The following is a 27592-nucleotide window of genomic DNA, read 5'->3' as shown; positions in this document are numbered from 1 at the left end:
GATTTTGAGCCTGGTGTTCTCGGTTTGAAATTCTGAGAATTCATTTTACAATCCCTCAAAGCCTGATCTCGAGACGTCCATAAGGAAGAGGGAATCCTTGATCGCCGCACTCCATCCCCAAGCGCCGAATCATCGGGCGATTTCCATATGTAACTTGCCGATGATGGCGTGACTCGGCGAGTCTCTCATCCGGTTCCTTCATTAATAAGCAACCAATATGTTCGGGAGTTGTAGTCATCAATGGTGAAGAGCTTTCTTCTCGCCCCATCTGCAATCAGACGACAGCCACAAGCGAGCACTCACATTTTTACAGATCCCTACAATAGCTGCCAGCTACAGTCTGTTTCGCGTCAACAATGCCACGAGTTTCTCCGTGGGATGATCTCGCTGATGAATCTGAGTGATGATTTCATTAGATGCCATCTTCTTCCCCTGCTGCTCCCCTCGCGCGCATCCGGCTCCGAGCAACGCGTGGCTCGGAATCCTACGCGAAGGACTCATTGTCAAATCAACAAATGGCGAATGCGACATGGTGTCATTTATAAAATATCAGCACTATCATTTATTGAATAGTCCGGACATATATTCTCATAGGCCTATGTCTCCGGAGTGAATAACTTAGTTGCGTTCGTCTGTCGATCAATAAGAATGTTTCAATAATGTACAAATGGCTCCATCTCATTCGCTGGAGATGGGGAGGAGGCAGACGATAGAGCTCAGAGCTTTGTCGGGGCTTCCACTTTTATTTCCTTCAAGCCCGTGGAGGCGTCGATTTTCTTGTTGAGCGAAAAGCCGTTGCTCGCTTTGGTTTTGCTCGTTTCCGTTCGTTTGTTCCACATCATCGAGTCGATCTGCGCAGTCGGAGATTCAACGAACATGTACAAGACCAGAGCGAGACAAATGCTGATGAGCCAGTTGCCAAAGCCAACCCGTAGCTGCGAGGGGGGAATTTCCCATTAGTTGTCAATTGGATCATAGTTGAAGTTCATCCAATCTGCGAGTCTCAGAGCGGTGTGTCGTCGAAATCCAGTATCTGAATCCATGCAGTGATTCCAAGACGTCCACTAACCAGAATCATGTGGGAGAATTGAGCTGGCGCAGAGGCAGCTCCCATGAAGTAGAGCATGACTGGCACATGGACGAGATACGTTCCGAACGACAGTCGACCAAGAATCACGAGGGGCTTGCTTGACAGCAAATCCGACATGCATTCTAGAAGGGAAGCGTCACTCCCTTATAATCTGCGTCCTACATTCTATCAGAGACGATTATCAATTATCGTATTGATACAGATCTTCGACCGCTACCTATCTGAACTCACGCAAGTTGCCAGTGGCCATGAGGAAGACCAGACAGCAACAGGCCATGCTCCAAAGTAATCTGTTGGCGCCAGCGTATAAGAGATCGAAAGCATGAGGGACTGAGACGTCACTGTAAAAGAGCATCGGGAATTCGATGACGAGGAACGCGATCAAAAGACTCAGTGAAACGGACAGCAGCCGGACGATCTGAAAAGTTTCCATTGAAATAATGAGAATGCTCGACAAGTCTTTCGAGATGAAGACTCTCAGCTTCCCTCTGACTCTTCAGTTATTGTGGATCTCAGAGGTCGGTTCAGAATATGCCCTTTATCTGTGCATGAATCCTGACTTGAGCCGAGCTAGCTCAACTCGGAGTAAGGCGACTTACTGGACTCAGCTTCAGGTCTGGATTTTTGTGAACGAGTACAGCTGTGAGTATTCCGCATACGAAGTCCGCCAAATGAGCAGCGGTTCTCGTGTATATCAAATGGATGAATTCGTAGAACAGCCTGCGGTGGAATGATGACCATATTGATTAAAGGTTATAGCAATATCGCGTATCAACCGTCTGACGGGATCTATAGGATATTGAGTTTTCTCATCTAGCTGAATCCAATTTCGGGGGCATTGTTCTCACATCCAGTCGGCGGTGAATAAGCCAAATGATGGCAGGTTTTCAGCTTCGGTCCTGTAAACGGTCCAGCTGCAGCCGAGGAGCATACAGACTATCCAGAACGAAGTTACAGCCCGAGGATGCCTTGAACAAGGAGAATTCTAATTGCGACTGATCTCAGCTATACGGTGCCGATCTGATCCACTCGAAACCACGAGCATAAGAACAGGTGCAGCTCACGGTCGACCGCTGATACGAGCAACTCACCGAATGTATAGAAGAACGAAAGGCGTCAGGGCAATGAACATTTGCATGTCAGCGGATAGGAACCAGTAATGGAAGAGACACTGTAAAATCATCCTTAGTGAGTATTCTGACCGTGAGAGAGCACAAAAAGTTCTCAGAGTCAGATCAGACTCCTGGGGACGGGGCGGGGGTCCTGAGTCCACAATGATGACAGACCCCCGCACGACCTATATACTCAAGCATTGGGGACATGAGACATGAGCTCGTTGGTTCCCAGAAGCTCCTCTCTGGATCAGCGCCTAATCACGTCCTGTCGTCGGGAGCTTATCTTTCTGCATCATACGGGAGGAGCAGCGCCGTGAATAGGCGATGTGGCGCCAGGGACAGATGCCAGAATGGCCGCCCCAGGAACGAGATTTTCCCCGAATTCTAGGATTCACCGACTTTCCCCGAGTTTTTCTGTTCCGCCGACCGCCGTCTTGCGTCAGTTCCCCCCTTCCCCGAAAGCGGCGGAAACTTCTGTGGGGAATCCCCCATTCGGACGCCAGAATCAAGATTTGGTGGATAAAAGAGGGACCCGGGACGGGCCGCATCCCTGCCCCTTCCTCCCCCGATAAATGCCGTCGCAGAGAAACGACTCGCGCTGGGAACCACATGAGAGGGGAGGTCCATGAAGATGTGAGAAGATTTTTGGAACTCGATCCTTCTTTTGAGAGGCTTGATAGACGAACCATTTTGTCGAGTGTTGCGAAGGTATTCGAATAGGTCAAGACTCTCCACCAGTCTGTGTAGCAAGCGGACGTGTACATCGTGAAGAAATGATTCGTATAAACCCCGTGCACAATAGATGGAAGAATCAAAGTCATCAAGACGACGAGAATCGCAGGAATCGTCAACCGAACGTATCGTCTGAATACGGCAACGACGTATAGCGCGAAGCCAGAGTGCGCTTTTTGCCGAGCAACCAAGCTGTAGAACAGCATGAAACCGCTGGAAAATAAAACTCAGGATTATACACGGATCCTCCGAATCAGGAAACCGCCATCCGGACCTTCACAAATGACCCTGCCATAGGAAACGAACCTCAGCGAAAAGAACGTAGACACGCTCAAGAATCCACCCGTCGATACAATCTGTCCATAGAATGTCTGTATGGTGACGAAAGCTTCCTTTAGGGTATCTGTAAGAGATTCAGGTTCAATGATCTACCTCGCATAATCCCTCTCCCGCTTTTACACATTTGGTGAAATAGAGGAACAGGCACGAGCTGTGGCGTAGCCCCCGTATTATCTTCATACCCCGTGTTGGGTTAGCGAGCGGAGTACGAACGCCCCCTCTGCCTTGAAGATTGACCGACATTGACCGCCCCATCCGTGAAAAGATCGTTGCTACGCCAGTGCTCACCAGGAGCCGCCTGGCTCGCATTATTTCACTGCCTGACACATTCGCCCAACGGAATAAAATTATCCGAATACTCACAAGTCGCTTGGGGATCGTTCATGAAGTAGGTATGACCAAGTACTACCCAGAACGCCATCAATGCGCGGATGCCTCCCACAAACGCCAGATTCTTATCCTTAGGCGCGACAGATTTAGTGAGATGATAGTATCCCGTTTGGAGTGCGAAGACGCCGCTCCATTTCACTGGAAATTCAAGCGACACAAGTTAGAACAATTATGAGTCAAGAGAAATCAAGGGAGCTCCCACTTCGCCGTAGACGGCTTCACCGCCGGAAAGTTTGTGAAGCACGGGGTGAAGCCGACATGCTGGAAGCGCTTCCGACAAGTCGGTATGTGCTCATTGACACATCTCGGGTTGTCCGAAACTCATTCGGGATCACAGAACAGACAGTCTGCTGACTGATTTCCGTGATATGTCAACAAGCATCTGAATTACGGGCGTGGACAACCGATCGCTTTTCTGAAGGCCCATGTGGGTCTCGACCGTTTTCGTGCCGTGTGAGAACGAAATTACAAAAGTCCAGAAAAAACTTATAAGCTTGAAATATCGAACAATGTCGAGAGCGACCATCAGGCCGGACCGGTATTTTCGCGTTCACATGACACTGGACGCGCCTTTGGCTGACGTCCTCTTCGTCATCCGGTCGCGCAAGAGTTGAGGATCGATGGGGAAACTTCGTCTGCACAGGAGACCGTCCGCGATCGACGTCCTGACGTCACAACACCCTCGCTTGTTCTTCGATGTGATCGCGGTATACGTGCGGTCGAGAACGCAGCGGACCACAGAACAACAAGTTCTCCAGAGCTCCCAGGTGAATTTATTGCTCTTAGGAATCCGACGACGTAGATCGACGGTGCGGCGGTGGAAAGTCTCCGACGACGCTTCTCGCCTCCTTTGGCCGCTCGAGACGATTGAAATTATTGTACAGGTCGCTCAACCCTTCGGTCAACCGGAAGTTGTGGGACCGATAGCGCTCGTGGCTCATCCTAAAGTGGGTACGACCGCTAATCGGCTGGCGGTAGAAATTATTGGCATCGGAGCACGACCATTTTTCCTTGTCGCATGAATTGTAAAGCAATCTGACGACTCAGTCGTCGGTCTCGCGGCTCGAAATTCTGTCGATACTTAAATTCCGTCGGGAGGAAGCGAGCTTACCGGAATCGAACTGCGGGACACATCTTAAAATTCCGCAAAACAAGCCGAGTCCGATGAGGATGAACGCCGTTGTGCTGGAAAGAAAGTAGGAGCTGAGCGCATTGGCGGGGACGCAAAAACAGAAAATTTCATCAAGGAGCTCACGGAGAAATTTCTGAGGCTTGACCGATCGTCAACAAGGAGTTTCACTTTACTTTCCCTGAGCGATTCCCAGGAATCGTAAATATTGAGCGGAGGAAAATTCAGAGCGATCTGGGGGTTGAGACATTCCTGGTCCGTCAAATCTTCAAATATTGCCCTTACCAAGCCACGTAGTAGATCGAATCTCTCTCGTATTCACTCTCCAATGTCTGGCAACCGTCGACCCTAATCCCCATCTCGTACTTAGCCGTTGCTGTAAGTATTCAATTTTTTTAATCATAAGGCTGTCAGCGAAATCGAGCAGCAATAATTACGCTCGAGGGCCCCAATTCCCCCTATCCAAGCTCTGCTTCCGGATCAGTGACAATCAGACCGATTGCTACGGTCTTTTAAAAAAAGGAGGAACCAATGCAACGATTCCGCGAAATGACTACTTATTGACGACGAGCCGTCCCACTCCCGACATTTCACGTCTTCTGAGCCGCGAGACAGAAACTGTCCGTGTCGTTTCTCCTCGTAAGAGGCAAATCGTTTGGAGGTACCGCAGAGCCCGGGAACCTCACCGAGGGGGTGAAACGCGAGGTGATGGGGCTTTGGTAGAGCTTTCCCGATACGACTCAGAAATTTTGATTAGTATCTACATTTAGAATAACTCGGGACCCGGGCCGGTAGTTCTCCCCCGATCCCGATCGAAAACGACATCGCGATAGGGGAGGGGTACGTCGCTGCATGGCGCTGTCGCTGACGACGGGAGCGGAAATTCGAAGAGAATCGCTTTCCAGTACATCGACCGCGAGAGACGGCGACGAAAGAAACGAGGTGAAGAATGAAGCTTGCGTAACATTGTCGACTCCAGCGTATTACACAGCATGTCCAAGGGAAAGAACCGGATCTGTCTCTACGGTTTTTCTTCTGATGAACGACCTCTTCTGTATGGGTCATGTGTCATGTCCTCAGCGTGTTGATGAAATGTTCTGTGAACGATTCAAAGGAAGGAGGGATGAACTCACCGAGGGACGCGATCGCAGCAATCTCATCGCCGTCGCATGTAGACGGTACACAAATTCCGAAATGAGACCGGATCGACAAATGGTCATAGTTGATATTCTTCGTGACTCTCGTGCCAGGCTGTAAAGCAGAACAATTCGCTGAATCACGGAGCTCGTCGCAGGACGATGAGCTCAATATCGACTCCCAGGCGGAGAGCTTGTCAAGAAGCGGTCCCGACAGCTCGTCGGAGCATCTGGGGAAGAACCCCGATGTCCGGTTGTCCGATCCCTGAGAGACGTCCGAGGGTCACAAGTGCTCGTATCTCGGCTCGAATGTTGACGAGAGCGTCCGCATCCGGGTCGGTTTTCACAGAACTCACGCCCGGATCCTGATGGTGAGCTCTTCCGATGCCGGTGACGGAACGCTCGCGTAGGAATTTCCCGAATGTCTGTCAGAACCCATAGAGCGGAAGCAATCGATCCGGAGGATCGTTCATCCGAAGAAGAGACGCTTCGAGAGGGATCCGTTTGCTGACAGATCCCACGTCCAGAGCTATCCGTGACTGGTTGATGCAGAGGCCTTAGCCCGAAATCTCTGATATAAGGAGTTGGTACTGTTGCTCGAATGGCACGGGAGAAATTCTGCACAGTTACTGCTCGATGCGAGAGCCCTGAAGGGATCCGACTGCGTGAATGAACCACATGCATCGCTAGGTCTAGATCAGCAAGGGGAAACTCACGGCCAGATCTCCGTTCTCGATCGTGAAATTAAGGAACGTCTGCAGCAAATCCTGATGCGGGTCTATCAGAAGTGTGCAATACTGTCCCTGGAAGCTGTTCTCTCCGCTGGGAGATTTCGCGGTCACGCATTGCCTGTAGTGTCCAGGGGCTCCCATCGTACCGTACAGAGGGGCGACAGGGAACACCCCATTGCTCGTGAGAACTGCATAGTTCAGAAAGGAGAGAAGATTTTTTTCGTCAGCGTCACGATTGTTCCCGGAATCTCTCTATTCTTTCGGAATCCAAGATTTCGAGACGAGAATCTGAACGCTTCTGCGAGAATTGACGACTGCCTCTGGGCACAAATCGGAACTCGTGAACTCACACTTCACAGCCCATGCTTTCCCTTCTCTTGTTGAAGACAGCAATTTTAACAAAGCACCGGAGCACTCGGACCGCACGTCCGCCGTGAAGAGCGCCTCCTGGACCACGGGCAAGAACTGTCTCATCAAGGCTTGGTTCACATCTTTGAAATCACTGAATATGTCTTGCCATTTACAGGACCCGAGGCCTGCTGACAAGATCAATATGAGTAGGCAGCTCGAGTGGAGTACTCTGAGACCCGACATCGTGGAATGATAGTGTCGCTTCTGGAGCCCACATGAAGTGTTCGTCTGTCTTTGTCCATTCGCTTCCCCCACTGTTCACCCTCCTCTATGATGACGTAATTGCGCACGTAGCTTCTCAGCTCCACTCAGATCAATCGGAAACGGCCGTCGAAGAAAGGGAACAACGGACATCTCATTGCCCTTGAAAGCTCGCTGGCTTTTCTCTCAATCTACAACAGCCTCCTCCCGCCACGCCGCAAGTTCAGGAACTCTCCGATTTGACCGAAGAGCATCTAACCTAGGAGGATGAATTCCGGATCAGGACCCGGAATGTTATGTAAACTCCTCGAGCGAGCAAAAAGTCCCAGTTCAGTGAACTGCCTGATGAGATGAATGTAAATATCCGTGGATATTTACGTGGATATTCTGCCGGGGAAAGGCAGATCGAGGGAGCCGCGGAGCTCTTCAGGACTTCTTTACCCGCCCCTCGAACGCTTCAAAGGGATCCAGACATTTTGCAGCGAATTCGAATAAGTGCACGAAGGTGCCTACCGTGCAACTCGGAATGGGTAGAACTCCGGAGTATCAGAAACACACGAAGTGCCCTGTATCGAGTACCGATCACGTCCGCATCCTTTGGCTCGTGATGCCCGTGACGAAAGCATGCGTGGAGCCACGAGGTGCGATAGGCTCCTGAGATTTCGTCATTCAGACAAGATGTCATGGAGACGTTTCTCTCTCTGAAATTCCATCTTGTCCGAACTGAGTAGAACTGTGGAGGTACTGAGGAAAACCCGATAGGAATCCTCGAGTTCCGTCGACGGTTTAGTTGCTTCAGGGAAGCTTTAATATCCGGTTGTTTCGGCAGACATATTTTTCGTCAAGATTTCCTTCGATAGCATCAACCTTCGTAAGAGATCCGTCACGGATCACCTCAGTCGGCAAAAACTTCCGACTCGCCTGTCGGAGCCGGAGTTTACGTTTTTGCCCCGGAAAAACCTCATATATGAGAAATAATTTCGTCAATTCCGATATTGACAGGCGCACAAAATCAGACGTAAACAATCGGACCAGAAGACTGTGCTGCCTCACCCCGTGATATAAAGTCAATCATTCGAAGCTGCTTCAACTCCCAGCTAGACGAATGCTGTCGTGAAGCGCGTGAATCGTTACGCTCAATCGAATTGGATATATGTGGTGTGATCGCGAGTTTTCCGAACGGGATAAATGCTCCAGAGAAGATGAAGATTTCGAAAGATTTTTCCCGGTGAATGGGATTCTGATCACGATCACAGAAAGCGCAATGAACCTCAAGTCCGAACTCTCTTGTCCTCCCGGTTGCGGTTGCGGGACATTGATCGCGCTTCGCGTCCTTGATTTCCGCTGTGTATTAAGTGTTCCGCGGAGCGAACCCCACAAAAAATCGGTAGGAGTCGAATACGATGATGCAGGCTGTGCCCTCCCGATGGGATATTCCGACATGGACACGCTCTTACGCGAGTCCGGAATGAATCGATTATCGAGCAAATACCTTCGTGTACCCGAACTACCATTTGCGGAGGAGCAGCGACTTCCAACCGGTCTGGATGCCTTCCGTAGACCGTTCCAGATTCCGGAGCTATGTTGTTGACGTCCCGAGGAAGCTCATTTTACCTCCGCCTGGGTACGGGCGACCATCTGAACTCTTCTTCAGCGAGCTGATGTCGGAGGGAGAAGGCGTCCCGATTTGATGTCCCGAGCCGTCCCAGCCGCACACGCTGATCGATATATCTCGTGAAAACCATATTCATCAAGAGCGGTAAGTCAGGAGGATATCTAAAAGCGCGGTGATCGCCAATACCAGTGGAGATATTGATTGTAAGATTGACAGGAAGTGGAGCATCAATCGTCCTCCTAGAACTCTCAACGGCCTCGCTCCAGATATTCGACTTGAGGACGACGACAGTAAACCCCGCAATGATGAGGAATTCGGACGGGGCGGCGGTTTCCTTCACAAAACCAAATGCCGCCGATATCCCAATGCTATTCGGGTCGTGGGAGGGGAGCTTCCGATCGATTATGAGAAATCAAGGAGAAGGCAAAAGCCCGGGTTGAAAACAAGCGTCGTTGGACCGATGCGGATCACGGGAGCTCTCTCCGGTTTCGGCTCACACGCTCCGAGCGCCGCAGAAATCGACTCGGGGAAAATACCAGAAAACTGGATATCCGGCCCTCGCAAAAATAAATTGGGGTGACCGGATTTCCTCGTGTGACCACGTCAATGGAATAAACACAAGATCCTTACCGTATCTTCGGATGCCTCAAATCCGTTTCGAGTCTTTCATCATCTCCTGTTCTATGATCGCACAAAGAAAATTAGAGGAAGGAAACGACAAGGGTGGAATGGCGTGATAGCGTCTAACGAATCTGTGTAGAACTGAAGCCCCTTCTACATTCATAAACTCGATCCTCAAGAGGACCTCACGGCTTAAAAAGTGATCTTCTTCATTCGCAAAATGTTTCCCTCCTCGACACTAGTATACGAACGAAGTTTTATCCCGAAGTTCCCAAGCGACGCCTGCGAATTCCGCCATTCCTTCCAGGGGTCGAGGCAATTTATTCCCTGTGGCTTGCTGTACTCGTTCATCTTCATTTTCCGATTGTTGCACCGCTATCTTTTTGTCGTTTATATTTTCAATTAGGTACGTAATTAACTATTTTTTTCCGTGAATCCGAACTCCGACAGCCGGGAATAGGCTCCGAACTCATCCGCTAAGGTGCATCCGCCATTCTCCGACGGCTGCATTGAGAATCACGAGGATTACAGATAGGCTCTGGCCACCCGAGGCGGCGAACGTTTTCGTCACAGGACCTCGGACACCATCCCGTGAGATTCGATCAAGAAGGGAGACGATCATTGCATCGGTTGTCCAAAGAGACGAAGAGGAGATTCCACAAGAGCTGATATACGAGGATCGGAGGTCCTGCAGCCTCGAAATCACAGGGGAAAGAGTGGACCAAGCTCACGGGGGATAGGGACATTTGGGAAGATTTCGAGCATGTGATTCTAGAGTTTTACAGCTCCCGCGTCGGCGTTCTGAATTGGTGAAATGCAAGGCGTGTGATGGTGATGTATCTCCTAAAAAAAAACATAAGTCGGGGACCGGGCATCGAATTCAGAGCGGAGCCTGCGAACCGACCGAGATCGATTCAAGTCCGCGCGAATACCAGAGAGCTTGAAAAGAGGAAGGAAAGAAAGAGGAAGGAAACTATAAACATCCACAGGCTCGACCTGAGAAACTCCGTCGCAGCCTGAAATCTATCTTGGAAGACATGTCCCGCGCCGATCCCTCAGAAAGGTGTGTACGGGGCGCACGCAGCAATAATATATGATTTCACTCCGCAATTCGGCGACTAGTTCCAGAAACTAGGTTCTGCGGAGAAAGAAGAGCGGAAACTGGTGTGAATATTGCAACCTCTACCCGGAAAACGTACCCCGGGGGGAAGGTGGGTGGGAGTCCATGCCCCCCCCCCCAGATTTTCAATCGTAATGCTGAAATATAAGAGCGGATCGCCGTTTTGGGCCTTTCTCCGCCTCCCACAAGTGGGGTACGTCCCTGAAAATTTTCAAGTACGCCCCTGCCAGCACCGTATACGGTGGCCGACGATCCGGGGGAGCTGCTGCCCCGAATCTCCATAATCCGCAGTGTTCGCATCGAAACTCGATTATGAAAGATCACTTCCGGAGGCGACACTCATTGACTCAAAATTATTGGAACGAACCCTCGAGAAACGTTCCTGTGGATAAGGAGCAGAAATAATTCCTTATCAGGAAACTCTCTTTGATCCCATCGTAATTTTTGTTCGGAAATTTTGGCACTGCAACGTCATCAGCAGGCGGACGTCAAAGGTACGTTGGCACGGAAAACAAGCGTCATGGAGAATTTTCATTTCTCAAGCTCAGGATTCTTCTGTCTGAGATCGACGAACTCAGAAAAAAAAACATGCGTTCTTAGTTCTCAAGCGTCATTCTAAGTGTCGCATTACTTCACAGTCCGCATCCCAGGAATTCGTAATCGGAATGACCGAGTGCGGCGGGAAGCGGCTCCTCTGCGGAGCCTCCAGCTACTGTGTTTACATATACTAGGAGTCTCTCCCGCACTCTCGGTCCGTGCGTTCCGAATGTTGGGTTGGCGCTAAAGAATACCTATCCAAGATCGAACGCTCGAAGAATTCCAGTCATTGCAGGAGAAGGTGATACCGTCGACCACTGCGTTTCACTCTCCCGTCCTGAGAGTACCGGAAGTCAATCTTTCCATCAGGCGCGGTTTTTCCCTCGGAATGAATTTTCCCTTGAAAGCAAGTGGCCAGGTCTGTCCAAACAATGAAATTGCTCTATAGCGAAATTCGACATTCGCTCTTTAAAACATTGCTCAAGGAATTTCATAAGCTCATTCATTGCGAGCTCATTATGTTCGTTCCCTTATTGTTTTTCTTGCTTCTGAGTCTCCGCCAGGGCTGCAAGGCTTTGAATGGCCACACCTATACCATCGAGTATAAGATGTCTAATTCACCTGATTTCAATTTTTGCGGTAAGGTTTTTGACGGAAGCTCACCATTCATAAGCTTGGAAATAAGTGAATAATTGAACTCAGACATCATTCGAGCCCGAACTCTAAGAACTCAGACCAAAGTCTACAGCCTGGATGCTATAAGGCCTGTCATCGACTGCTTCATGAAGGGGCTACCCGAGAAGGTGAGTAGGAATCCAAAACACACGCAACCTTCAACATTTTGTGGTTCATCCTGAGAGACTCCATGAGGTATCGCCTTCGAGACAAGGAGACATTCATTCAAAGACATGTCGTTTCTTTCAAAGTTTTCAAAAGAATTCAATGATGCGGTCATAGAGCTTTTCGGCGGACAGCCCCTAGTTGAGAGCTTGAGGATGATATGTCGGAGCAACGGAGACGACGGCAATATGTTGGTGAGAAACGACCCTTGAATTTCCTTAAACGAAACGAGCTCGGCCGAATATCGGCAGAGCTGCAAGGGGCTCCATTGGGGTGGGGGGAGGGGCTGATTGTTCTCGTGGAAGATTCTAGAAATGACTTTCTAACTCATGACGTCTCGACCCTAAGTTCAACACTTGGGTCACCGAGCTGGAGGATGATGTTCGTCCCCGAGCGCGTCTGGCAGCGTGGAATTGCTACGAAGAGTTCGAAGACATGTTGATCAAAGACATCAGTTAAGAGGACCAATGATGACGATTCGGACGGTTCATCCTTCGTCGTTCCTGTCACTCCTGATCGGAATGGCTCCCCTGATAGCGGATCCAAAAATAAAGTTCGATCTCTGATGCCTGACTGGTGCCGAGAGGATACCCCCATATTTTCCTTGGAGACTAAGCTCGTGAGGAACCCTCGGAGCAAAGCAACTTCAACAGTCATCTCCGGGGCGGCTGGGACCCTCACTGCGCGTCGCGGAGGAGAACCCTTTCGCTGCGCATCGATCAGGTTCGATGAAATTGACGACTCGAATAATTGGAAGCCATACCAATGATTTATTTCCCCTGGAAAGCTTCTTCACCACGAGATTAGGAGAGTGATTCAGCGACGGTTGGATCTTTCAAAACTCGATCCAAATAAGATGCTACATTAGGTAAAGATCCTTCAGCCCAGAAGTGGTGTTGTAGCCCGAGTTTCTTGATGCGGTAGAGTAGGACCGCCAAGGATATATCGGCCAGCGTCAAGTGGTCGAAAAAAATCCACTTGCCTTGACCTGGAAGGAAACATTGAGACATTCCATCAACATCCACGGGGTATAGTGGATATGTGGGACCCGATATGGGTTGAAACCACATCATTGCGAAAATCTCAGTCTCTCTCATCTTACTCCGGCTGAGATGATCCTCGATACGTTCGAGAACTTCGCGAGTGCTTTTCAGTTCCGCCAGAAACACGTTCTCATCCTTTAGCAGGGCACCGCCAGTGGATATTTTCGTCAGCTTGTAAGTATATGATTCTTTGTACGGAGGCTTTGCAACCGCCAGCTTCTCCCTGATGCATTCAGTCATTTTATCCACGAATGCTGAAAAATATTCAATAGCAATGACCTATCTCAGTTTGGGCTCTCAAGATAACTCGGCGGACGTCAGCATTCGAATCATGGCAAGGGAGATGACTGGCTTAAGGATTCTTAGGTATTTGTTCGACAATGCAGGCCACTGCTTCCAGAAATTCAGGCGCGTTTCACGGGACAGCATCAAAGTACTCATCATGCCAAAACAAAGGGACTGGATGTGTTTATACTGGCTTCGACGAGCTGATAGATATGACTCTAGGCGTGGAGAGATGGGTATCGTTGGGAAGTTTTTTTCTCCTGAAAATCTTTCGCGCTGGAGGTCTCTAGGTTTACTACGGGTGGATCGAACGAGAAATTTTGACAACACAGAAGCCCGCTGACCTCGTCGACCTTTCGACTCTTCATCGCTCAGCGTCGAGTTTTCCGTATGCTGAGGGTGGAACGCCGCTCCGAAGGTGAGCACGAAGGTTTTCACGCTGCATATCAGTTGATTCACTTCAGCGACAGATCTCCCGACAGGCGTCACGGGATTCGGAATCAGTTTCTCGTCAGACCCTGCGAACGGATACGGCGAATCCCCGTAGGTATTTCGGGAGTAGCTTTTGGCGCCACTCGCTGGCCGATCGCCACCTATTGGCGCTCGACCGGCACCGTGACGTGACACTCGAGAAGCTCTAGTCACGCGTGCTCTTTTTTACAACTCAGCTCTTAGGCGGTTCCCGTTTCAATCGAAGTGATATATTTATACGTAGTTGCAACGAGTATGATGTATAGAACAGCGACTATGCGGGTCGGGGGAAATCCTTCCTCCGGAAAACTCACTGCGGGTGTCGTATCTGTCGTTGAGGTGCTGAATGATATCCGCCGAGTCTGTGAGCACGAGGTCCCCATCCTTCAATGTGGGAACTTCGCCTTTAGGGTTCAGGTCGAGGAACCAAGGTTCGAGTTGCTCCCCGTCGAACAAATTCACCAATCGACTCTCGTACGTCAGGTTGAGATACTTCAGGGCCAACACAACTTTTTGGGAGTATGACGAAGGAAGCGCGTGATACAGAATCAGACCCCGTGATGAAGACATCTAAATGCGGGAAAAGGCGTCAGAAGACTCGAAAACCTCTCCTCTTCACCCATGTCCCGAACTACCGTCTCCCACATCCTACCTTCATTCCTGGAACCTGTCTGCCACCGGAAGAGAGGCCTTGAACCAGGAGCACCGCGTAGCTTTCGAACGGTGTCTCTCGGCACAGCCTAAGCTCACGGGAGGTTTCCTCGACACGGAGCGGCCGAAGCGCCGATTGTAGCCGCTACGTTCTCATAACAAGTCAACGTCAATCCACCTCTCCAGGAAGAGAGAACATATGCACCGCACAGTCGACTCGGCGCCGATGAGGAGACGATCTTTGGAGGGCACGATTCCTCCCGACGGTGTTTCAGCCGCTAGGGTACGGCCGGACGAAGTATTCGTTTCACGCTCGAGCCATTGTATCGAGAGCATTTCGTTTTCTTCGGTGAGAATTCCGTATTCGGTCGCGCTCCCGATATCGTTGCGTTGCTTAGCGACAAGTGGCGTGATGATGAGACCGCACCAGAATTGAACGATTTGTGTTGAGCCGGACGTTCACTTCGCTTGCTGGGAATCCGGCCAGCGATCAATTCGCACCATGCTGATACCCGGCGTCGATCAGAGCGCTCAGCATGGAGGATACAAGTCATCAATCGAGGTCCGGAGCGCACAATACAGGGATCGATCCTCCGGGCGAAGAATTTGAGGGAAAGCAAGCTGCGATGGTAGTTAGAATGATGAAGCCACGAGAAATTCCCATACCATCCACATACAGGTCTGCAAGTCGTTTATGCAAAATGCATCGAATCGACTCATTTTTCCCAGCTGTTCTAGAGAAGGCAAAGAGTACTCACTACCCAAAGGACCATCGCTCCGGCATTCAGGCGAGGAAGAAGAACGTGAGGGCCTGTCAAGAATCGACTTCTTCATCTTCTTCCCCCGTGTTTACCCAAAAGTCCGTGTACGGTGGTGGGAGGCTATCACGGCCACCTGGTAGGATCCGCATCCTCTAGCTCGGAGAAGGAGCAACCGATTCGACCATGAGCTCCCCCGAGTCCGGCCGCGCTGCGTCTTGTGATGAATCTTGGAATACTTCAATGCAGCGGTCAAAATAATAGAGCCATTCTCGAAAAGAGTCTTCATCAGAGTGACCATCAACGCGCTACGGTGCAAGTCTCTAGCTAGGGCTGCCTGTTCCCGACTGGAATAGACTCAGTCAGACCGAAGCGAAGAGCCGGCGCAGCGAAGGAGACGTTCCCATGGAACATCAGATATATATGTACAACATCTCTATGAGACGGAGCACACGACGTGCTGATGCGCGATTGTGCGGCTTAACGCACCTCTCTGGTTCCGAATGCTTCATTGTGGGCCAAGCAACATACATATGAATGATACATACCGTGAAATCTCGTCGCAACGAATACCTCTACCGTGAATTTTCCGTAGAGCGAACACTTTTCTTCCCCCAGCAGCAATGTCCCTCAAGACCTGGCGTTCGAAGTACCGGGACTGGTGGGGCGCTCGTGACTCAAGCATGGATACAGCGGTCCACCGAGTTATTTGGTGGACCATTGCCTAGATCGAGAAGCATTGCTCGGGAGGACAATTGCTCCGAAAACCGATCAGAAGAGCTTTCTATCACGTCTTGAGGCCGTCTAGCGGAATTTTCTGTACCCATCATCAGAATGTCACGAATTGAGGACTCTCGAGTCTCCGGAGATCATCCAGTCTGATACCGCAGTACATGGAGGCAGCCGCTTTCCACGTCGAAATGGAGGAAATTCCATGCGAGACTCGGTCCTTCGTCTCTGAGATGGCACCTGCTCGAGTCGTCCTGAGACAGAACGATCCGTTTCCGTGAGATATTAACCGATAGATGTTTATTGCATCGAAAATTACTAACCAGTAAGGCTCATTCATCGTAACATTCCTTGCTAATCAATACTGAAGCGAAGAGCCTAAAGATCAGTGATTGCAAATCAGATCCATGTCTCTATGTACATCCATCATCAACTCCCCGCTGCCGCTTTTATTCGTTGTCTTGCGTTCAGTCAATCAATTTTCTTACGTCACTCTCTTTCGTGAAATGTCGTCGAAATGGTCGGGATTATTAATCTCCTCGCGTCATCGCCGCCTTGCCCGACCATCGACGTCTACATCGACGTCTTCGTAATACTGAACATGGCGATTGACCAGAGTCATTATGTGTAGATATGAGAATTCTTATTGTAAAACACGGTACCGCGGTGGTACCAACGCCTCAAATGGGACGGGTCCTCGGGGATCACCATTCAGAGAGTACATCATCGTTCGGATGAACGCTTCAATCTGGTTCCTAATTCAAATTTCCTGTCGAAGACATAGAGGCTCCTAATGCGATTTAGTCTCATTCTAGAAAACAGTGATATGGCCATCATCGTTCTGAACTTCGCATAGCTATTGGATGATGACAGAATAATGCTGCACGAACAGTTAAATATAGAAATAGTATCAGCAATGACATGTAATATCGTCCTGTGGGATCGTACCAACCACACGATCAAGTTTCCCACGCTCGCGGAAATTGAAATCTGAGACTCTCAGAGGGATACAGAGAGCGGAAAACTAGATATCGCGCTTCCAGGAGGGGTCGCAGAGAGATTCTCGTCCCGTTCCCTCATTCATCGGGATACAGGATCATAATCGATTTGGTCCGATGCGGGCGTTTACCCGAGTAGGTACTCAATAGTTTGCTGAGATTCATGACTTCTCCAAATGGCGGCGCGGCGGTCACACGACGCCCAACAGAGACTCGATGAACTACAATTTTTTTTCTCGTCAATAGAGGCACTTCGTATGGAAGGCAACAATCGAAGGAACACTGTCGGCTTGAGCTCTTTGCAGCAGCGAGCTGAATCCGAACAGGAACTTACAGGTTGAGAATACCTCTTGTTGCTGAAGTTGTGTGGTTCCTATTTTCAGGAGAATAACATACGATGTAATTATGGCGCTCTACACAAGACTCGTTTTTTTCCCTATCTAATCGCTACTACATACTCAAAAAGAAGTTTTTCTTGCGATGGCTCAACTAAGCTGAGCTGGCACTTAAAATGAACTACGTTGCCGTCGGCGACTCCAAAACCCTAAATTGTTGGAGGTATTTTAGCCTGAGTGAGTTCTTCCTAGAGGAGGTCTTCGACAATTGAGGATGTCCTTCGCTCGATGAGACTCGAGACGATCCTGAGATTCTTGCACACGGAGTATTTGCAGTGCACGCCAAGCAGCATATTAGAAAATCGGGTGTTCCGATCGTGCTTAATTCAAGGCGTGCTAAGGCACTATTGCACTTTGAGACGGGCGGCGGCGTTGCGGTGCCTCACATGGAAACCGATCCGATTTTCGGGAATTTCTTCTCAGAAGTGAGGAATGAATACTGTAATGATCTATTCGCAACGAACGGACTAGTCGAATTCGATCACTTGTGGAACGGACGGATCGCTGCTCAGATCCATGTTCTTCTCATGGCGTTTCTCGTGAGACTTGAGATGATCTTTGCGATGAGTTCGGTAGGTGCAGTACCTGGAACAGGCGCGCGACCCGTTATTACATCCGGGAATCAAACCCTGAAGCCAACTGAGCATGGATTAGATACGCCCGATGAAAGCGAGCGCGAGGACCGCTCACGTACCTGCACGGCCATTGCTTTTCGGGCACTTGGTGGCGCGTGTTCACGTGCCGTTGCACGTTGGCTCGGTTGTTGGAAGTGTACGAGCACTCAGGGCACGGGTACACATTGACCCGAGAGCCGACGGCTGAGGTCAGCGCTAAATTCTGAGGAGATTCTCCTTTTCCGATTTGATGGTGAGAGAGAAAAAGCCAGTTAGACAAGGGTGACGGGCTGCTGCATTCGGTGGAGGCGGGAAGAAATCCGTCGGAGATCGGACGGATTTAGAAACCGTCGCGAACGTGAATCGATTCGTCAAGTTATCCATTGAATGGACCTAATCTCGCTTTCAAGTGAGGGGTCGGCTGTACGTCACCAGAGAATGCAAGGAGCAGATAGACCGTCTATCGATTCCCAGATAATAAGCTGGGAATCGATAGACTCGCATTGTCTCGTCCCCGGTGACATGGGATGTGAAACTCACTTGTTCCCGGGGAAGGCACGCGTTCGAAATCTCCGCGGTCGACCGAAGGATTTGAGAAGTTCCTGATCAGAGCGGCCTGGCTCAAGAGGTCTATATTGAGTTTTTGCATCGATGAGAATCCTTTCAATAACAAATCCATGGCGCCTGAAAGAGAGCAGGTGGGCGATTGAAAAGTCGGAAATCCCTCACTGATTCCGTAAAATGCGCACGACGCTGTGTTTGAGCGGCAAGGAAGACATCGAGAGGGGAAGCGTGTTTATTGTCAAATTTTCCACGTGACGCGCTTCTCGACAGGGTGATCTCGGACTTCGCGTGATTATTCAAGCCCGCGAATGACCCGACGCTCGCGAATGAGCCGCCACTGCTGAAGGAGGCAAATGGCCAGCGAGCCAACCAACCGAGCAGTTAGCCACCAAGCTAGCCAAGCAGGAGTGGAGCAGGCCACATGGTAAGGATCCGAGCGGAAACCATCTGCAAGAAGAGCAAGCGTTTGGAAAAGTCCGACAGATGATTCGATACGAGAAAAAAAACCGCATGGAATGAGCGCGAGTGAGGACGCTTGAACGGCCTTGACTGTTCCAAGCAAATCAGCACTTCGCGGTAATTGGACACAGTCGAGCAATTCGGTTCTCACGGTAGCAGACTTCATTTCTGTTAGAAATTCCCACGCTCCTCAAAACAACTTCACTCGCGCGACCGGAGTGGTCGTGCGCTAACGGGTTCCTTTTGACGCTCGCTCCAGCTGATTGCTCTCGAAGATCCGGTTGTGGGAAACAGTAGTAGGCTTAACTCACGACCTCCATCTTGGGAGTTTCCCAGCTTCTTCCCAGCCCCGCAATGCCGACCAGGTGCATGTGCGAGATGATCGCTAATCGACGCGCTCACGATGTCCGTTGTTGAGCACACGTAAACGACATCACAGACGGGGGTTCGGGTTTTAGCCTTGGGAATGGAGATCTGGGAGCGTCGTGAGTGCACTGCAGTAGTCGTGTTTATATTTGTAGCCAACGACAGCTTCGGCTCCACGTTGGGCTCACGAGGAGCGCTTTGGAGCGGCCGCTGCACCTATGCTCTGATTGCGGAGCGGGTGACGAAGTCCTCACGGCTCGGCGTCACGGAATCCGAGCCGGATATCTTCGTGACCGATAAGGTGTGTGGAAGGCGCTTCCCGAGGTCCTGATCGCCTGCTCGATTAGAGATCGAGCGTTCTGGATCGCATGAAGTTCCTGTGGCAGTGCCTCGAAGTCGTGAGTGAATCTCCGTGAGCTGCGCCACCCCCTTCGAAACAGAAAGTCGGGCCTCATCCCGAAGCAAGTCGCAGCGAATCGATAAGAAGGAGAGAGGATGTCTCATTCTTATTGGTAGCCCTGCCCCTATGGCGGATTGTGGGGGAGCGCGAAACTCGCTCACGGGATTCCATCCGCGATGATCCCTTGAATGGGAGTCCTGATTTGCCACGAAGACATTCGATGTCTTCGTGGCGAGGAGGAGAGCGCGGGAGATTCACTCGGGCAAAACTCTCCCGGTATCATCGTGGACCGGGGCGAGTTGTTCCCTCGGGGGATATGGACGGACACAACTGTTCGCTTCGATGAGCTCCTGGGCGTGAGCTGTGTGTTTTGGCTCACGGCTCATGGGACTCGTAAATGCGGCATTTAATCTTGATCGACGAAGCCGCCGGCCGCCCTCCTTCGTTAGGTATGGACCCTACTTTTTGTAATGAGAGAACTCTGTCCAGCTCTGCCGCCGTCTGGTCGGTCCTCGAGGGAAGAACTTATCTTCGGCATCTTCGGGAAGCTCGTTCGGACGACGTGTAAGCCATGGACTGCCGCATGGGAATCGTGCGAAATTTTCAGGTCTTGCCAGAAGGTACCCTTGACCGGTAGCTTGCCTCCGAGATTTCTGCGTCCGAAGATCTCGGGTGATTTGCTCGGGATCGACTCTGGTAGAGGGTATTTCGCGCTGTGCGAAACGAAAAGCAGGCTTTCCCTCGGCACGGTTAGAGAGCTCACGATCACAAGGCTCGCTCTCCGGCCCAGAGCCCACCCGCGAGCTATAATCGTCTTAGGTTCATGATGATCTCATCTTCGCGCCAGACCCGCCGCTTCATTTGCGTTTGTCGCCACGATCATTCAATGTTTCTGCAGACCACGCGGCTCCCTGAAACCTCTAAAAGTCCCGGCGCGCCCTTCTAAAACCCTATCAAGCTCTTGGGCGGAGATCCGCCGCCGGTGCTGGCTCGATCCGCTGATTTTCGAATGCGCAATCCCCGATTTCGCATTCCGTCAGACCGAAAACCTAGCGGAGTCGCTGAGCGGACTCCACGGAGGCAACAAGCGAGAATCAGTGTGGAAAAGCGAACGACCCGTCCCAATGCGGTTAGGCGCTGGGTACATGGGGTGAAAACTGAATGAACTAGGATTTCATGTGAACCCTCGGGGCATGTTGTCCCCCTATCACTTCATTTGAGACGCTTCCCTCACAAGTCGAATTCATGGAAACGTGAGTGAATTCCACCACCGTGAATCTCTTAATGGAGACCCGGGCTTAAGTATTTCCGAATCTCTTCGGCGGAGAGCTTCTATTCGAGAGGGGTTCCTATCGGAGGGGATCTCGAGATATTTCGGAAAGGATTTAGCCTCGGGAAACGATGACGGAAATGTGGGGGGGGAGCGTGTACTCGGTGCAGAGTTTGGCAACTGGCTTTCCACAAGAGCAATAGTCTCGATTGAAAATGTGTCAGCTCATTTTTCACGATGTTCATTCTATCCAATTTGATGTCTACGAATCGAGGCGGGGCCCTGCATTCCAGAGGGCCTCTTGATTGCTTCAAAGCCTCTAGGAGGGGGGCTACTATGGGGGAAGGGCCGCCCGCTGGGAGACTTAGGGTATTTAGGTGATCTGGCGAGGATTCGTTAGCAAGCGTCAGATTCGGGGCCGGAAGGTCTGAACGATAGCTCTGGAGTCTGGGGGTCGCTCGAGGACTTCGCTGAACCCTTTCTCGGTCAGATATCGACACATATTTCGAAGGACCCCCGACACGCCGCCGAGAGAGGGAGGTCATTCGGGCTCGAAGATCTAGACGGAAGGAAATACTACCACAACTCTGGGGTAGATGGTATCAATTAATCTCATCAGAGAATTCATATTTAGGACCTAAATTATTAGAGCTGAATGAGTACTCCGATTCTGCAGTGGGGTTGATCCTCTCCGTCATATGTAGGTACTATCGAAGAATCTTGTGAGGCGTGTGGGATAAATTATGAGGGAGGCTGAAGCTCTCCAGGAATCCGAAAGAATGCGGCCGGTGTGACGGGGATCCTTGGGACTTGAGCGGATGTCAGCTCGCTCGACATTTGAGTGAAGGTCGAGGTTGCGCACGCGGTATCAAGGAAGACTTCGGGAGACGTCGTGTGATCCTCTTGGAGGACTCTTCTGTCGGAACCTAGAGTTTTGAACCTTGCGGAAGCGCCAGCCTTTACCCCGAATCTGGTGTCAAAGAGTCTGTCGGCGCTGGGGCTATTTGGAACACTTAATGTTCTTCTACCGCAATCGGCAGAACCCTGCGTGGCGGAAGCGCCCGTACAATGCCGAAATTCTCTCGATAACGGGACGGATACGGCTCGTTAATTCCCCCCCCCTTCCCCCCATTTATTCGGTCGGATTGATGTCTTATCCCTGCGAACCGTCCAAATTTTCGACCGTACATGATCAGAGAAGAAGATTCCCCGGCCAATCCTTCTCCCAAATTGGTTGCGCCTTACGCTCTGAAAGAGCTCGGAGTCGTATATTCGGAGCTGTAATCGATTCATTCGCATGAGACTCACCGGCTTCATAAGTGTCCGCAGCCGCATCTCAGACCGCCCGCTCTCGAGCAAGGTGAACAATCCATCCATGTGAACGAGAATGTTTGCGAACCAGGAGAGTTGCCTCTCCCACCATCGAGCAACAACGCGCGAGCGAGTGGCGGATAACATTGATTCGATATTCCCATAACAATTTAATTGACATCGTTCCGGTATGAGATATGATTGAGCGACGAAATTCCCAGAAAACATAATCTTTGGTGACCCGTTCTCTTGGAACGAGATGGAACGCCTGCTGGCCGAACAGCATCGAGCGATTGCAGCAGTTGAGCAATCTCTGCAAGAATTCGAATCTATTGAAGAGAACTACAAACAGCTGCTCGAAAGGTGAGTTCGAAGACGCTGCTCCGCAATTCGATCGGGAAGCTTAGAGTGCTGAAGTACCCATATTGCGTGGGGGCATTCATTCTGCTCCTTGGGAATAGGATTTTCATCGAGTGTCTGATGCGCAAACCTTTCTTGCAGGCTCGAAAATTTACCGAAGAAAATTCGGCACGATGTCACGGTACCGCTCAACTCGGTGGGATTCTTCCGAGGAGAGCTCGTCCACACAAACGAAATCACGGTCCTCTTGTCGTCCGAGTATCTCGTGCAGGTTTCGGCTACGAAGGCTGCGGAGATCGCGTCCAGGAGAATCGATGAATGTCGACAACGCCAGGCAAAAGCTCGGGAGGAAATCAAACACTTCGAGGAGTGGAAAAACTTCACGCAGCGCGATATAGAAGAGAAGACAACCGCCGTTGACATCAAAGAGGACTTCGACGAAGTCAGGGAAGCGGAGTGGCGCGAGGAGCATGCCAAGAGGTAGTACTTCTCGTCACGATTTATTTCCATTCGACCGGAGCCCCCCCGCTCCCGTCACAATCGACGCCACTCACCCACCGGTCGCCGACATTCAATCCGCTTCCAGAGTTCGAGAGGAGCGTACTCGGGAGCGCAAGGCCATGCGACATGCGGTGGACGATGCCTCCTTGCTGCAGCGGCTCGAGGAACTGGAGATTCAAGAGGAGCTCGAAAAGTATGGTCGGAAAGTCGAGAACCCTCCGCCAACATCGGATCATCGAGATGCGCTCCCCATCTGGGAAAGGTTTGTGAATAGCTCGTGGATAGATGACCGATTCCCCGGTAGGCGTCCACGATGGAGGATGTCATTTCCTCGGAAGGAGTGAATTTGCTGAATTCGACTCCGAAACCAGACAGTATTTTCCCCCTATCCTCAGTGAAGACAAAGGCAGCTCACCCCCTGGGGACGAGGACGAGCCAAGCACGTCGGGCGGACCGAGGAGCATTTTGAAAAGAACCACATCGAGCGGCAGCCTCAAATCTGTTCGCTTCGATCATCATGAGGATGAAGAGAAACCCATTGACAGTGACGATAATGACGAGCCGGATCCGGAGTCGGATGAGGCCGAGCCCGACGCTTTCACCGGACTCATCATCGAGAGAGATGTGACGGGGAAAGTCGTGCAAACTGTGGGCGGAGAGCCGAGAAAACAATCGCGATTCAAAGCTTCTAGACGATGACGATTTACCAAAACGATGTACATTTCGATGTTTCCACGCTGTTCACATGTGAATAAATGTTTTCCTTGACATGAAATCGTGTTCATGAGGGCATACATGATATCCATCGCAGTCGAATGAGGAGCCATCGAACTTCATAACGTACGAGAAAAACTCTCAGATATTTTATTCTTCTAAAACTCCCACAGACTCCCTCATGCCTATCTAGAGCTTCTTCTGGTGGGGATTAATCGGCGTACCCGTCAACTCTTCCAGCTGTCTCTCCAACGCCTCCAACTCGAGATCGGGGATCTGCCGAATTTCTAGATGCTCCGGTCCGTGCAGATGGATATTCACCGTGACTCCTACCGCCAAGTTCTTCTGCACTAGATCGATGAAAGTACCCAGAAGGAATCCCGGCACCATTGCGATTTGGACGTTGCGTTCGTAGATCGGCAAATCATAGCTTTTGTCGACGGTTGTCGACTGCGGTTTGAAGGTTTGCACCCTGAAGCTTCGTAGAGGTGTCGGCCAAGCCTCACTGAGAGTCAAATTGAGTTTTGAGACCAATTTGAGCACTCGACGTGCCTGTCGTTCCAAGACGGGGAAGTCGTAGCCTTTCAATTGAACGTTGATCAGGCCCTCGTGAACCGGTACGGGTGGTTTCAGTAATTTCAGATAGTCTGGATCAACTGTTTTCAGGTCTCGGGCGTAGTTTCTCTTCTGCGGGCTGTTCATCAGAGTTCGGACAGCACGCCGCATCATGACGGAAGAAGCTCGGCGAATCGCGTCGCTGCAGAACCGATTAGAATATCGCTTTGGTTTTTTTCTATGCTGCGCGTTCCACATCAATCCTCTCTCGGTGTGGAGAAAGCTCGACCATGAGCACTCGATGGAGGGAATTCGATGGCCTCCATCAAGAGAACACCCGTCTGCGGGTCGCCCGCAAAATCAAAGGAGAAGAAGTTGTAATTACTCCGGTGTCCCGACCGGAGACGCGGATTTCCAGAGAGTCGACTAGCTCCTACGCTTGAGAATGAGCGTACCGTAGGACCGCTCGGCGGTCAGTCCTCAGTCAGCGATATCTACCCCGGGAAGCTACACACCCCGGTAGTCGATCTTCTGTGTCGCGCTTTCAGTCATTCTCTGTTGTGATGATGAGTAGTAGGCTCTCTCTCTCACCGCTGCTGCCGCTGCTGCTGACGACAGGAGACGACGACGACTGCTTTTCGCTCACTCGTTCCTTCTGTGTGTTCGATCGCTGTTCGGAGGCGGAAGTGAACCCGAAATTCAGTATTCTGAAGACCTGGTAGTCCCTCGCGATGGATGTGACCGGTACGTTTGCAAAAGGAGACGCATTCCTGAGAGAGTTCTCTCTCATTCTGACGAACAACGGCTTGAAAGCTCACTGTGGGTCGTTTCCCGGCCGGGGCCTGGGATCATCTGTCAATCGTGCACTCGGGGGGGAGTCAAGCACTGGACTCGGCAGAGAGAGAATGTGAATCCATAGCGCAAGAACTAGCCTCTAGGGATCTTCAATCAAGAGGGGAAGTCGCGAAACGCGGGATCCCGAAAGCGGCCTGTGCGAATGAAAACGCAGACGGTCGACGATGCTCTTAATTATATCATCAATGACTGCTCTTGATTCCTGTAACTCAGCGGATTGGATTGCTCCTGCCTGAGTAGGTCAGGAAAGTCGGATGATAGCTCAGGGAGTCGCCTCTCGCGAGCGAACTTGGAGTTTTTCTTCATCACGGAATCGTTCCATGTTCTCTCTGATAGAAAGCGAAACCTGCGAGTCAGGGGACTTGTGCAGGAACACCTGTGTTCTATGCAGTTTCGCGATCGGTGCACACGTGAGGGTACCGTGCGCGGATCGCTGGGAGGATACTGTGCTCGTCTCCTATCCGAGATGGACCCACCTAATCAGGTCGGAGGAGCAAAGATAAATCGTATAGTCCGCGTTCCCTAGAGGCATTGAAGGAAGCCGTCTAGGATTTTGACGGCTACGACGACTCACGAGCTCGCTAGCGGAATCCAGGACACGGTTTTCGAATCCGAGAGCATGTCCGAGCTTACCGTTCTGCGAGACTTCTGGAGGGAGAGCCAACGGGATCTCTAAGCAGGAATGAACTTTATTTCAGAGGCGAGGGCATTCCTGAAGAAATGTCGTGACGAGAACGATCGGCAGTCTTCGAAAATTGTTGATGTTTACAGAGATGTCCTGAGCGATTCCATGAAGTCCCTCGGTGACGAACGTGAGTGGATTTCCGGGCGAATCGCGGGTATCGTCTGTTCGAGAGATTGGATGGACCTCTTCCTCATGATGCCCTAAATATTTCAGGATGGGTCGTCTATGAGCAAGTCGCACTCGCATCGTTTGACACTCGAGACTGGGAAGTATCGAAAGTAAGTTTCATTCGGAAGAGCTCAACCCAGAACTCACTCGATCTGAGCTCCGAAATCATTGAGCTCGTGGGGAGTTGCGCTCCCGGGGGTTCCCGCTGGAGAGTCTCACCGAGAAATCCCTTGCAGCAATGCCTCCAGCAACTCAGTCATCAGTATCCGGGCAGTCATCGGATCAGGAAATTGAAAGCGATGCAATTAGAAGCGTTGGGCGCGTACACGGACGCGGAGAAAATCTACGATGCCTTACTGGCTGAAGATGAGGCCAACTCTTCGGTTCACAAACGAAAGATAGCCATACTGAAGGCCCAAGAGCTTATCCCAGAAGCAATCGAAAAACTGTGTGAATACTTGAAAAAGTAGGTGTTTCGATTCCCTTGGCCGAGCCCCCGGCCCGCATCCGCAGCTGAGAACCAGACGGACAGAATGGTCGATTCCACGTATTTATCGACAGCTCGAGATCACTCAATAATCAGTCATCTCTCTGAAGATTCCAGAGTGACCAAGAAGCTTGGTTGGAGTTGAGCAATCTCTACATTGAAGAAAACGACTTCCCCAAAGCAGCGTTCTGCATGGAAGAACTTTTGTTGACGTCCCCTCATAACCATCTGTATCATCAGCGATATGCGGAACTTCAGTATCTGATCGGGACCGTGGACAGCGTTGAACTGGCGCGTGCCTATTTCGCACAAGCTTTGAAATTCAATCCTCAAAACAAGGAAGCGTTATTCGGTTTCTGTAGCGCGGCGCAGTGGCTCGCCTCATCGACCAAATTAGCATCGCAGAAGAAGAAAGATAATCAGAAATACCTGACGTGGGCCATTGATCAAATTAAAACTCTGTACCAGGTGAGTAGCTGCGCCATGTGTATCGGACACGGATAGCGGGCAGGTCCGAAAGGAAGTCATCCGAGACGATTCCTCCGCGAAGCGACAGCCGATCCGGGCGACGCACTACACAATTTATCAAGACTCTCAAAATCAGATTGCGCTTTTCAGAAAGAAATCGGTGCCCTCGAAGGCAAGGATGTGGCCGTTGAGGATCTCATGGCGAAACTTAGCATAAAAGCTGCGCCTGAGGACGAGGTCGAAGCGAACGGGGAGCAGAAGAAAGCTGATTAATTTTTCCAGAGTTTTCCTAGACTCGTCTGTGCAGTTTTAATATATAATTAAGATTATGTGAAAACCATTCAACATCCCATTACTCCACATGTTTCATGGAATTTCGGAGAAAGAAACGAAAATACTTCATGGAAAGTGTCCTTTGTCTAGCGGATACTCTGAGAGTCATTTGAGCTTCACCGTTAGTGGGTTGTATTAGGTTGGT

General features: G+C 50.7%; 6 protein-coding genes across 7 annotated transcripts; 2 read left to right on the top strand and 4 right to left on the bottom strand.

Moving 5' to 3' along the window:
* Nucleotides 1-716: 716 nt before the first annotated feature.
* On the bottom strand, nucleotides 717-7256 carry LOC100897410 (nose resistant to fluoxetine protein 6-like). Its single transcript, XM_003745802.1, has 14 exons — nucleotides 7013-7256; nucleotides 6648-6850; nucleotides 5929-6046; nucleotides 5081-5171; nucleotides 4778-4851; nucleotides 3640-3804; nucleotides 3244-3340; nucleotides 2892-3150; nucleotides 2182-2261; nucleotides 1939-2058; nucleotides 1690-1810; nucleotides 1322-1508; nucleotides 1070-1212; nucleotides 717-935 (listed from the first exon to the last, which is right to left on the bottom strand). The coding sequence occupies exons 1-14, from the start codon at nucleotides 7254-7256 to the stop codon at nucleotides 717-719; spliced, it is 2121 nt and encodes a 706-aa protein (XP_003745850.1).
* A 5501-nt stretch (nucleotides 7257-12757) lies between these two features.
* On the bottom strand, nucleotides 12758-14589 carry Gdap1 (ganglioside induced differentiation associated protein 1). Its single transcript, XM_003745718.1, has 5 exons — nucleotides 14459-14589; nucleotides 14121-14376; nucleotides 13680-13853; nucleotides 13110-13304; nucleotides 12758-12995 (listed from the first exon to the last, which is right to left on the bottom strand). The coding sequence occupies exons 1-5, from the start codon at nucleotides 14462-14464 to the stop codon at nucleotides 12811-12813; spliced, it is 816 nt and encodes a 271-aa protein (XP_003745766.1). The 5' UTR covers nucleotides 14465-14589; the 3' UTR covers nucleotides 12758-12810.
* A 2872-nt stretch (nucleotides 14590-17461) lies between these two features.
* Nucleotides 17462-18620, bottom strand: LOC100908944 (zinc finger and BTB domain-containing protein 8B). Its single transcript, XM_003745717.2, has 3 exons — nucleotides 18492-18620; nucleotides 18032-18188; nucleotides 17462-17922 (listed from the first exon to the last, which is right to left on the bottom strand). Exons 1-3 carry the CDS (start codon nucleotides 18598-18600, stop codon nucleotides 17805-17807), a joined length of 384 nt encoding a protein of 127 aa, XP_003745765.1. The 5' UTR covers nucleotides 18601-18620; the 3' UTR covers nucleotides 17462-17804.
* A 3813-nt stretch (nucleotides 18621-22433) lies between these two features.
* On the top strand, nucleotides 22434-23881 carry LOC100897268 (unconventional prefoldin RPB5 interactor). The gene is made up of 4 exons (XM_003745801.1): nucleotides 22434-22684; nucleotides 22823-23161; nucleotides 23268-23444; nucleotides 23578-23881. The coding sequence occupies exons 1-4, from the start codon at nucleotides 22581-22583 to the stop codon at nucleotides 23879-23881; spliced, it is 924 nt and encodes a 307-aa protein (XP_003745849.1). The 5' UTR covers nucleotides 22434-22580.
* A 136-nt stretch (nucleotides 23882-24017) lies between these two features.
* On the bottom strand, nucleotides 24018-25079 carry mRpL48 (mitochondrial ribosomal protein L48; the record flags this gene model as incomplete). The annotated part of the gene is made up of 2 exons (XM_003745800.2): nucleotides 24018-24552; nucleotides 25043-25079. Coding segments are annotated over 2 exons (504 nt in total), but the record flags the coding sequence as incomplete, so codon positions are not given.
* LOC100908804 (ER membrane protein complex subunit 2) lies at nucleotides 25056-27502 on the top strand. Of its 2 annotated transcripts, XM_003745716.1 has the most exons (6): nucleotides 25056-25195; nucleotides 26005-26118; nucleotides 26205-26269; nucleotides 26396-26625; nucleotides 26757-27114; nucleotides 27265-27502. In XM_003745716.1, the coding sequence occupies exons 1-6, from the start codon at nucleotides 25183-25185 to the stop codon at nucleotides 27385-27387; spliced, it is 903 nt and encodes a 300-aa protein (XP_003745764.1). In that variant the 5' UTR covers nucleotides 25056-25182; the 3' UTR covers nucleotides 27388-27502. The 2 variants fall into 2 exon arrangements, with proteins under 2 accessions (XP_003745764.1, XP_028968041.1); XM_029112208.1 differs by lacking the exon at nucleotides 25056-25195 and having other exon boundaries at nucleotides 25989-26118.
* Nucleotides 27503-27592: the final 90 nt, after the last annotated feature.

This window comes from Galendromus occidentalis, unplaced genomic scaffold (genome assembly GCF_000255335.2).
Source record: "Galendromus occidentalis unplaced genomic scaffold, Mocc_1.1 scf7180000077485, whole genome shotgun sequence".
Taxonomy (NCBI): Eukaryota; Metazoa; Arthropoda; class Arachnida; order Mesostigmata; family Phytoseiidae; genus Galendromus; species Galendromus occidentalis.
This window is presented reverse-complemented; position numbering and strand designations above follow the sequence as displayed.

Excerpts from the sequence above, each read along its gene's own strand:
- LOC100908804 (XM_029112208.1), top strand. The coding sequence starts at position 25,989 with ATGAACTTTATTTCAGAGGCGAGGGCATTCCTGAAGAAATGTCGTGAC. Across the intron at positions 26,119-26,204 it reads GAAGTCCCTCGGTGACGAAC|GATGGGTCGTCTATGAGCAA; the intron begins GTGAGTGGATTT and ends TAAATATTTCAG. Across the intron at positions 26,626-26,756 it reads CTGTGTGAATACTTGAAAAA|ATTCCAGAGTGACCAAGAAG; the intron begins GTAGGTGTTTCG and ends ATCTCTCTGAAG.
- LOC100897410 (XM_003745802.1), bottom strand. The coding sequence starts at position 7,256 with ATGTCGGGTCTCAGAGTACTCCACTCGAGCTGCCTACTCATATTGATC. Across the intron at positions 6,047-6,647 it reads TCGAGAACGGAGATCTGGCC|CCTGGCACGAGAGTCACGAA; the intron begins GTGAGTTTCCCC and ends TCTGCTTTACAG. Across the intron at positions 1,213-1,321 it reads CATGGCCACTGGCAACTTGC|AATGCATGTCGGATTTGCTG; the intron begins GTGAGTTCAGAT and ends CTTCCCTTCTAG.
- Gdap1 (XM_003745718.1), bottom strand. Across the intron at positions 13,854-14,120 it reads CGACAGATACGACACCCGCA|GGTCTGACGAGAAACTGATT; the intron begins GTGAGTTTTCCG and ends ATCCGTTCGCAG. Across the intron at positions 13,305-13,679 it reads AGAGTCGAAAGGTCGACGAG|CATTCGTGGATAAAATGACT; the intron begins GTCAGCGGGCTT and ends AATATTTTTCAG.
- LOC100897268 (XM_003745801.1), top strand. The coding sequence starts at position 22,581 with ATGGAACGCCTGCTGGCCGAACAGCATCGAGCGATTGCAGCAGTTGAG. Across the intron at positions 23,162-23,267 it reads CGCGAGGAGCATGCCAAGAG|AGTTCGAGAGGAGCGTACTC; the intron begins GTAGTACTTCTC and ends ATCCGCTTCCAG. Across the intron at positions 23,445-23,577 it reads GCGCTCCCCATCTGGGAAAG|TGAAGACAAAGGCAGCTCAC; the intron begins GTTTGTGAATAG and ends CCCTATCCTCAG.
- LOC100908944 (XM_003745717.2), bottom strand. The coding sequence starts at position 18,600 with ATGCAAAAACTCAATATAGACCTCTTGAGCCAGGCCGCTCTGATCAGG. Across the intron at positions 18,189-18,491 it reads CGTGCCTTCCCCGGGAACAA|GAGAATCTCCTCAGAATTTA; the intron begins GTGAGTTTCACA and ends AAATCGGAAAAG. Across the intron at positions 17,923-18,031 it reads GAAAAGCAATGGCCGTGCAG|GTACTGCACCTACCGAACTC; the intron begins GTACGTGAGCGG and ends CGCCTGTTCCAG.